The sequence below is a fragment of the Oncorhynchus clarkii genome, unplaced genomic scaffold, assembly GCF_045791955.1.
Source record: "Oncorhynchus clarkii lewisi isolate Uvic-CL-2024 unplaced genomic scaffold, UVic_Ocla_1.0 unplaced_contig_2377_pilon_pilon, whole genome shotgun sequence".
Lineage (NCBI taxonomy): Eukaryota > Metazoa > Chordata > Actinopteri > Salmoniformes > Salmonidae > Oncorhynchus > Oncorhynchus clarkii.
Window position 1 is genome coordinate 293,430 of NW_027261147.1, and position 11,169 is coordinate 304,598.

The window sequence follows — 11,169 nt, forward strand, 5'->3', positions numbered from 1 at the left end:
CTCAAAAGTGATTTTACAAGTTTATCAACTTTCAAAGCAGGTTTACTTTCCCATTGTCCCTAAAATGCAGTTTATGATATAGCATTTTCTAGCTCTGAGTCTCTACCTTTATCCAATGTACAAAATATTTATTTATTTTTTTAAAAATAAGACCGAATCGAGCCGGTCGGTCAAATGTCTCTAATATTTTGGTTTTATGTACTAATCCCAGACTGCCCCTTTAACCCCAGATTAACACTAAAGTCAACACAAAGCACAGATGATTCATCAAGACCATCACTGCTGTATGCTGACTTCACCCAATTAGACACTGGCATGGCAGGAATGTATGTAACCCTGTACTCCGCTCTTCTTCAGGTACAGGTCACTATAGTTACAGGAAAAACCCTTAATCTGCATAACTCCTCCTCTTCTTTTCTAGTCTGTGATTTCCCAGAATCGCTGTTGTGCTGTCATAGAGAGAGAGATGTGAGATGCTAAGCTCACAGAGAGATGCTGACCACAAGACAAGATGTCGGCAACATGCAGCAAAGGTAAGAGTTTGGTGTTAGTTTGTACTTCACTTAAATGTTGCCTGTGAATAAACAAAAACCCTATATCAAGGTTATGCTTTACAATTGACCTGTTTATACCTGTCACATTGACCTGTTCATACCTGTCACATTGACCTGTTCATACCTGTCACATTGACCTGTTTATACCTGTCACATTGACCTGTTTATACCTGTCACATTGACCTGTCACATTGACCTGTTTATACCTGTCACATTGACCTGTCACATTGACCTGTTTATACCTGTCACATTGACCTGTCACATTGACCTGTTTATACCTGTCACATTGACCTGTTTATACCTGTCACATTGCCTTAGAGTATTGTAGTGTTATATTATAGTATTGCATTGTGAACGTCTACTGATCAATCAGGAGGTTTGATTACATAACTTGGTTTATGTCCTTTGACAAACTGGTCCCACAACAGATTCCACCAACATGAGGATAGTTCTGCTGGGTACGCCTGGAGCAGGGAAGAGTGCGACAGGAAACACCATCCTGGGGAGAGAGGTGTTTAGAGAGGAGACTGGATCAGGGAAGAGTGTGTTGTGGAAAAGAGTGGTGGAGGGGAGGAGCATCACTGTGATTGACACTCCTGGTATTTACAGCACAACACTGACTGAAGAACAACTGAATGAGGAAATTAAAAGGTGCATCTCTCTCTCTTCTCCGGGCCCCCATGTGTTCCTTCTGGTTATCAGGCTGGAGACATTCACACAGGAAGACAGGAATGCTTTGTCATGGATCCAGAAAAACTTTGGTGAGGAGGCCTTGAGTTACACCATGGTGTTATTCACCGGAAGAGAAAAACTAACCAGGAAGCAATGGGATGACTTTGAGAGGACTGAAACAACTAAACAACCAATCAGTGTGTGTGGAGGAGGGAATTATGCCCTCAACAGTAAGCCAGAGGTCCACACCACTCAGGTCACAGAGCTGCTGATGAAGATAGAAGAGATGGTGGAGAGGAATGGAGGAGTTCACTACCTAGAGGAGAGGTACCAGGAGGCTCAGAGAAAGATCAGAGAGGAGCAGGAGAGGGAGAAGAAAATAGAGGAGAGGAAGATAGAGGAGGAGAAGAGAGAGGAGCAGAAGAGAGAGGAGCAGAAGAGAGGAGGAGAAGAAAATAGAGGAGAGGAAGAGAGAGGAGCAGAAGAGAGAGGAGGAGAAGAGAGAGGAACAGAAGAGAGAGGAGGAGAAGAGAGAGGAGGAGAAGAGAGAGGAGGAGAAGAAAATAGAGGAGAGGAAGAGAGAGGAGGAGAAGAGAGAGGAGGAGAAGAGACAGAAGGAGGAGCAGAAGAGACAGGAGGAAGAGCAGAAGAGAGAGGAGGAGGAGCAGAAGAAACAGGAGGAGGAGCAGAAGAGACAGAAGGAGGAGAAGAGACAGAAGGAGGAGCAGATGAGACAGGAGTATGAAACAAGGTAGCCAATTGCAGTTATCCTGCAATGAGAATTGATGGCACAACACACATGCATTTTTTTATTTCATTTTTTTATTCTATTTATTTTTACGTTAGTCTTTTCTAAATTTATTCTCCTCTTCCTGTTATGTTTTTAGAAATCTTTGCAAATGTATTGAAAATGAAGTACAGAAATATTTAATTTACATAAGTATTCAGCTCCCGGAGTCTGTACATGTTAGAATCATCTTTGGCAGTGATTACAGCTGTGGGTTTTCTGGGTAAGTCTCTAAGAGCTATGCACACCTGGATTGTACAATATTTGCACATAATTATTTTTTTATTATTTTACCTCTGACAAGCAACGACAAGAATACCCTTAACATGATGCAACCACTACCATGCTTGGAAATATGAAGTGTGTTACTCAGTGATGTGTTGTATTTGCCCCAAAAAGAAGACTTTATATTCAGGGCATGAAGTTCATTTATTTGACACGTATTTTTCAGTTTTACTTTAGTGCCTTATTGCAAACAGGATACATGTTTTGGAATATGTTTTATTCTGTACAAGCTTCTTTCTTTTCAATCTGTTATTTAGGTTAGTACTGCGGAGTAACTAGAATGTTGTTTATCCATCATGAGTTTTCTGCTATCACAGCCATTTCCTTCCTCTCCGGCAACTGAGTTACGAAGGACGCCTGTATCTTTGTAGTGACTGGGTGTATTGATAGACCATCCAAAGTGTAATTAATAACTTCACCATGCTCAAAGGGATATTCAAGGCCTGCTTTTTTACCCATCTATCGATAGGTGCCATTCTTTGCAAGAAACTGGAAAACCTCCCTGGTGGTTGAATTTGTGTTTGAAATTCATTGCTCGACCTGCCTGCCCGTCCAGCATCACTACTCTGGACGCTTCTGACTATGTGGACAATTACAAATACCTAGGTGTCTAGTTAGATTGTAAACTCTCCTTCCAGACTCACATTAAAAACCTGTTAGAGATAGGGGGCAGTATTTTCACTTTGGATGAATTGCGTGCCCATAGTGAACTGCATCAAAATCTGTCCTAAATTGCTAATATATGCATATTATTATTAATTTTGGATGGAAAACACTCTGAAGTTTCTAAAACCGTTTGAATTATGTCTGTGAGTATGACAGAACTCACAGGGCAGGCAATCTTCCAAACAAGATTTGAAATCCTGAAAGTTGGGGCAACTTTGACTTCATCGCCCCCTCCCTTCCCAACAAGTTGTGGATCTGGAAACACTTCCTACGTCTTCCACTAGATGTCCTCAACCAGTAGAAAGTGGAATGGAACATTTGCTGTGAACTTTGACCTAATGGGAGGGAAAATAGTCGGTGTCGCAAGAGAATGCCATTTTGTTGTGGTGCATTTCTCTTTGAGTGCTACGGCTGTTCCAATCAGCCCCAGATGAAAACGAATGATCCGGTTGGAATGTTATTGGATATATACGATTATAACATCCTGAAGATTGATTCTGCACTTAGTTTGACCAGTTTTTTTGACCTGTAATATGTCTTTTGGAAGTTTTCATGCAAGTTATCCTGGACCAGAAGTCATTTTTTGGGCATGTGAGCTGAAAGTGATAGCAAATGCTGCTACTTGGACACTAGAATTTAACATTATGGATGGTGTAGCTTTCTATAATTCCTCCGGATGTTTTGGAGGATTTTCTGAACATGGCGTCAATGTAAACCGAGATTTAATTGTTCCAATTTCGCAACAAAGCATCCTTCCCACATGCTGCCAAACATACCCTTGTAAAACTGACTATCCTACCAATCCTTGACTTCAGTGATATCATTTATAAAATAGCCTCCAACACTCTACTCAGAAAATTTTATGCAGTCTATCACAGTGCCATCCGTTTTGTTACCAAAGCCCCATATACTACCCACCACTGCGACCTGTATGTTCTCGTTGGCTGGCCCTCGCTTCATATACGTCGCCAAACCCACTGGCTCCAGGTCATCTATAAGTATTTTCTAGGTAAAGCCCCGCCTTATCTCAGCTCACTGGTCACCATAGCAGCATCCACCCGTAGCACGCGCTCCAGCAGGTATGTTTCACTGGTCACCCCCAAAGCCTATACCTCCTATACGAATTGTAAAAATCACTGAAGCTGGAGACTCATATCTCCCTCACTAACTTTAAGCATCAGCTGTCAGAGCAGCTCACAGATCACTACATCTGTAGATAGCCCATCTGTAAACAGCCCATCCAACTACCTCACCCATTTTGTTATTTATTTTTTATTTGTTGCTCCTTTACACCCCAGTATCTCTACTTGCACATTCATCTTCTGCACATCTATCACTCCAGTGTTTAATGGCTGAATTGTAATTACTTCGCCACTACAACCCATTTATTGCCTACCTCCCTAATTTTACCACACTGTATATAGATTTTCTTTCCTATTGTGTTATTGACTGTACGTTTGTTTATTCCATGTGTAACTCTGTGTTGTTGTTTGTGTCGCACTGCTTTGCTTTATCTTGGCCAGGTCACAGTTGTAAATGAGAACTTCTTCTCAACTGGCCTACCTGGTTAAATAAATGGGAAATGAATTTTTTTTTTTTAAACAATAGATCACACTCAAGAATCTGTGGCCCCAATAGAACATGACCTCATAATAGATCACACTCAAGACTCTGTGGCCCCAATAGAACATGACCTCATAATAGATCACACTCAAGACTCTGTGGCCCCAATAGAACATGACCTCATAATAGATCACACTCAAGACTCTGTGGCCCCAATAGAACATGACCTCATAATAGATCACACTCAAGACTCTGTGGCCCCAATGGAACATGACCTCACAATAGATCACACTCAAGACTCTGTGGCCCCAATGGAACATGACCTCACAATAGATCACACTCAAGACTCTGTGGCCCCAATGGAACATGACCTCACAATAGATCACATTCAAGACTGTGGCCCCGGTAGTACATAAACAAATCTAAATCTACAGAGCGATAGAGACCTGTACTTAATTTCTACTTTCGACAAAAGTGACTTTGTCTGTGTCCCCAATGGCACCCTATTCCTTATTTAGTGTACTATTGTTGACCAGGGCCCATAGGGCTCGTATCCAAATGTAACAGATGTTAATCGTAGTCTCCTTGCATTGTTTTGTTCAAATTAATCACCCCAACCAGTGGTCCCAGTTGAGCATTATTTTTATCTGTCGTTAAATAGGAAACAGCACGTTAGTTGTGCAGGGCTTAATGATGGCTTAATGATGGCTTAAAGATGGCTTAATGATGGCTTAAAGATGGCTTAATGATGGCTTAATGATGGCTTAAAGATGGCTTAATGATGGCTTAATGATGGCTTAAAGATGGCTTAATGATGGCTTAATGATGGCTTAAAGATGGCTTAAAGATGGCTTAATGATGGCTTAATGATGGCTTAATGATGGCTTAAAGATGGCTTAAAGATGGCTTAATGATGTTGATGGCTGTGAATGGTCAAGCATGAAAACAACTGTGTTAGCAGTGGGCTTATGTGACCATTACATCAGTGCATGCTAGCTAACACACTTATATACAGCAATCATATACCAAACCACATCCCAGAAAGCCCCTCAATCCCTAACAGGTACCATTTACCCACACATGTATAAATCAGCAGTGTAATGCAAACTTGTACACATTGGAAAATAGAAAACAGTATTCAGAACGTGACCTCCCTCTATCTGCAAGAGGGGCCAATAACCACATGCCTTATTGTCATCAGAATTGAACCAACCAATAAGAATGCTTGAACATTAAATACACCTTTCTTTAGAGGCAAGTGGAAACATAACCAACCCTGTACACAAAGTAGTGCATTATGCAGGGAATAGGATTGTCATTTGGAACAAAGGTTGGATACAGTATGTTTATTAATCCAGATAAGTATTATCAGAAGTGGAAATGAAGTACAGGAACAGGAAGTCCTTAACATTGTGACAGAACTACCCTCCCTTATTAAGGGGGATGTAAGAGGAAATCAGACTCAAACCGACTGAAGCAGAGTGACTGTTTGTGATCATCTTGGGCATTCATTTGACTTAAGTTTGGTTACACATCACATATTGTTTGAATTCAGCAGCATTAATGATCATATCACGGCTTTTAAACTTTTGTTTTGAAGTTGGGAGAGATTTTTCTGTAAGCTCTACTTGTAATGATATCCTCTCAAAGACAGCAAGTGTAACGGCCGTCGTCGGTGGAAGAAGGTGAGGACCAAGGTGCAGCGTGGTAAATGATCATGATTTTTAATAAGAATCAAAACTGAACACTGAAATGCAAAAACAACAAAGAAACAACTGAAAAATTCTGTCTGGTGCAGAAACACACAAAGACTGAAAACAACCACCCACAAAACACAATGGAAAACAGGCTACCTAAATATGGTTCTCAATCAGGGACCACGATAGACAGCTGCCTCTGATTGAGAACCATATCAGGCCAAACACAGAAATAGAAAATATAGACAAACTAACATAGACAACCCACCCAACTCACGCCCTGACCATACTAAAACAAAGACAAAACAAAGCAACTAAGGTCAGAATGTGACATCAAGAGATCAGAGACCCCTGAATCTGAAGGGGTGGTCCGCTAAGTGATGACTGTTTTTTACCTTTTGTATCTCACGGTTAATTAAAAACATTTTCAAGAGCAAAAATATGTTTATTAAGCTTTTTATTTTGTTTTGACTAAATATCCAGATAAAAAAAACTTGAGCTGGCGCCCAGAATAATAGTTAGCGTGGAGGTGCTGACTAACGGCGAGTAAACGATAAACTATCAAAATAAAGAAAGTTGCACACTCCATGTACAATCTCCCAGCAACTTAATGGGTATTTACCAACGTTTCAGCATCACTGTGCCAACTTAATGGGTATTTACCAACGTTTCAGCATCACTGTGCCAATTTAATGGGTATTTACCAACGTTTCAGCATCACTGTGCCAACTTAATGGGTATTTACCAACGTTTCAGCATCACTGTGCCAACTTAATGGGTATTTACCAACGTTTCAGCATCACTGTGCCAACTTAATGGGTATTTACCAACGTTTCAGCATCACTGTGCCAACTTAATGGGTATTTACCAACGTTTCAGCATCACTGTGCCAACTTAATGGGTATTTACCAACGTTTCAGCATCACTGTGCCAACTTAATGGGTATTTACCAACGTTTCAGCATCACTGTGCCAACTTAATGGGTATTTACCAACGTTTCAGCATCACTGTGCCCAACTTAATGGGTATTTACCAACGTTTCAGCATCACTGTGCCCAACTTAATGGGTATTTACCAACGTTGCAGCATCACTGTGCCCAACTTAATGGGTATTTACCAACGTTGCAGCATCACTGTGCCCAACTTAATGGGTATTTACCAACGTTTCAGCATCACTGTGCCCAATTTAATGGGTATTTACCAACGTTTCAGCATCACTGTGCCAACTTAATGGGTATTTACCAACGTTTCAGCATCACTGTGCCAACTTAATGGGTATTTACCAACGTTTCAGCATCACTGTGCCAATTTAATGGGTATTTACCAACGTTTCAGCATCACTGTGCCAACTTAATGGGTATTTACCAACGTTTCAGCATCACTGTGCCCAACTTAATGGGTATTTACCAACGTTGCAGCATCACTGTGCCCAACTTAATGGGTATTTACCAACGTTGCAGCATCACTGTGCCCAACTTAATGGGTATTTACCAACGTTTCAGCATCACTGTGCCCAATTTAATGGGTATTTACCAACGTTTCAGCATCACTGTGCCCAACTTAATGGGTATTTACCAACGTTTTGGCATCACTGTGCCCAACTTAATGGGTATTTACCAACGTTGCAGCATCACTGTGCCTTCCTCAGGGTGTTACAACAGAAATTCTGTATTTGTTTCACTGTTAAACCTGATCTACAGTATGTGGTTTTACCGGGTAAGACCTGAAGATGTATAAATAATCTATTTTTTTAGTTCTGGTGGGGAATGTCCGTCCCAGGACCCATCGCTTTCCTGCTCGTGAACTCCAACAACGTCTTCAGGACAGTAATACTGTGAACTGGATCCAGGAAAACTTTGGAAATGTGCCTTTAAAGAAACAAAACAAGTGGCTATCTTTTACTTTGGCATCATAGTACAGCATCACTACTGAACTGTCCTCTTCTCTATGATAGGGAAGCTGTTACACTGCAATAGTACAGCATCACTACTGAACTGTCCTCATCTCTATGACAGGGAAGCTGTTACACTACAATAGTAGAGTATCACTACTGAACTGTCCTCTATGATAGGGAAGCTGTTACACTACAATAGTAGAGTATCACTACTGAACTGTCCTCTATGATAGGGAAGCTGTTACACTACAATAGTACAGCATCACTACTGAACTGTCCTCTTCTCTATGACAGGGAAGCTGTTACACTACAATAGTAGAGTATCACTACTGAACTGTCCTCTATGATAGGGAAGCTGTTACACTGCAATAGTACAGCATCACTACTGAACTGTCCTCTTCTCTATGACAGGGAAGCTGTTACACTACAATAGTAGAGTATCACTACTGAACTGTCCTCTATGATAGGGAAGCTGTTACACTACAATAGTAGAGTATCACTACTGAACTGTCCTCTATGATAGGGAAGCTGTTACACTTCAGTAGTAGAGTATCACTACTGAACTGTCCTCTATGATAGGGAAGCTGTTACACTGCAATAGTACAGCATCACTACTGAACTGTCCTCTTCTCTATGACAGGGAAGCTGTTACACTACAATAGTAGAGTATCACTACTGAACTGTCCTCTATGATAGGGAAGCTGTTACACTACAATAGTAGAGTATCACTACTGAACTGTCCTCTATGATAGGGAAGCTGTTACACTAAAATAGTAGAGTATCACTACTGAACTGTTCTCTATGACAGGGAAGATGTTACACTACAATAGTAGAGTATCACTACTGAACTGTCCTCTCCTATAAGGAAGCTGTTACACTACAATAGTAGAGCATCACTACTGAACTGTCCTCTTCTCTATGATAGGGAAGCTGTTACACTACAATAGTAGAGTATCACTACTGAACTGATCTCTATGATAGGGAAGCTGTTACACTACAATAGTAGAGTATCACTACTGAATTGTTCTCTATGATAGGGAAGCTGTTACACTATAATAGTAGAGTATCACTACTGAACTGATCTCTATGATAGGGAAGCTGTTACACTACAATAGTAGAGTATCACTACTGAACTGTTCTCTATGATAGGGAAGCTGTTACACTACAATAGTAGAGCATCACTACTGAACTGTTCTCTATGATAGGGAAGCTGTTACACTGCAATAGTAGAGTATCACTACTGAACTGTTCTCTATGATAGGGAAGCTGTTACACTACAATAGTAGAGTATCACTACTGAACTGTCCTCTATATGATAGGGAAGCTGTTACACTACAATAGTAGAGTATCACTACTGAACTGTTCTCTATGATAGGGAAGCTGTTACACTACAATAGTAGAGTATCACTACTGAACTGTTCTCTATGATAGGAAAGCTGTTACACTGCAATAGTAGAGCATCACTACTGAACTGTCCTCTTCTCTATGATAGGGAAGCTGTTACACTACAATAGTAGAGTATCACTACTGAACTGTCCTCTATGATAGGGAAGCTGTTACACTGCAATAGTACAGCAACACTACTGAACTGTCCTCTTCTCTATGACAGGGAAGCTGTTACACTACAATAGTAGAGTATCACTACTGAACTGTCCTCTATGATAGGGAAGCTGTTACACTACAATAGTAGAGTATCACTACTGAACTGTTCTCTATGATAGGGAAGCTGTTACACTACAATAGTAGAGTATCACTACTGAACTGTTCTCTATGATAGGGAAGCTGTTACACTGCAATAGTAGAGTATCACTACTGAACTGTCCTCTATGATAGGGAAGCTGTTACACTACAATAGTAGAGTATCACTACTGAACTGTTCTCTATGATAGGGAAGCTGTTACACTACAATATTAGAGTATCACTACTGAACTGATCTCTATGATAGGGAAGCTGTTACACTACAATAGTAGAGTATCACTACTGAACTGTCCTCTATGACAGGGAAGCTGTTACACTACAATAGTAGAGTATCACTACTGAACTGTCCTCTATGATAGGGAAGCTGTTACACTACAATAGTAGAGTATCACTACTGAACTGTCCTCTCCTATAAGGAAGCTGTTACACTACAATAGTAGAGCATCACTACTGAACTGTCCTCTTCTCTATGATAGGGAAGCTGTTACACTACAATAGTAGAGTATCACTACTGAACTGATCTCTATGATAGGGAAGCTGTTACACTACAATAGTAGAGTATCACTGCTGAACTGTTCTCTATGATAGGGAAGCTATTACACTACAATAGTAGAGTATCACTACTGAACTGTTCTCTATGATAGGGAAGCTGTTACACTACAATAGTAGAGCATCACTACTGAACTGTCCTCTATGATAGGGTAGCTGTTACACTACAATAGTAGAGTATCACTACTGAACTGTCCTCTCCTATAGGAGAGGGAAGTTTTGGTTTTAATCACGGTAAAGCACTCACCTGAAGTCATCATTTTGTTGTACTTGTTGTTTATCCTGAACTCTATTCAACTCAATGAAGAGGGTGTCTACAATAAAGAAATTAGCCAATGAACAGATGTTGTTTACTGGTTAAACAATGAACTATTGATGAACCTGTGCCTCAATCTAAGTAATATAATAAAAAGATCCCCATCAAAATCCATCGGTTTTAGCTAAAGAGACTGTATCTGTGTTGTTGCATGGGCTGCTTCTCCATCTACCAAATCCGCCGATATCGGCCTTCAGCATCTAAAGAGACTGTATCTGTGTTGTTGCATGGGCTGCTTCTCAATCTACCAAATCCCCCGATATCGGCCTTCAGCATCTAAAGAGACTGTATCTGTGTTGTTGCATGGGCTGCTTCTCAATCTACCAAATCCGACGATATCGGCCTTCAGCATCTAAAGAGACTGTATCTGTGTTGTTGCATGGGCTGCTTCTCAATCTACCAAATCCGCCGATATCGGCCTTCAGCATCTAAAGAGACTGTATCTGTGTTGTTGCAGGGGCTGCTTCTCCATCTACCAAATCCGCTGA

General features: G+C 40.7%; 1 protein-coding gene across 1 annotated transcript; it reads left to right on the forward strand.

Annotated features, from left to right (window-relative positions):
• Window positions 1–511: 511 nt before the first annotated feature.
• LOC139405440 (GTPase IMAP family member 4-like) lies at window positions 512–1,981 on the forward strand. Its single transcript, XM_071147770.1, has 3 exons — window positions 512–533; window positions 983–1,658; window positions 1,759–1,981. The coding sequence occupies exons 1-3, from the start codon at window positions 512–514 to the stop codon at window positions 1,979–1,981; spliced, it is 921 nt and encodes a 306-aa protein (XP_071003871.1).
• Window positions 1,982–11,169: the final 9,188 nt, after the last annotated feature.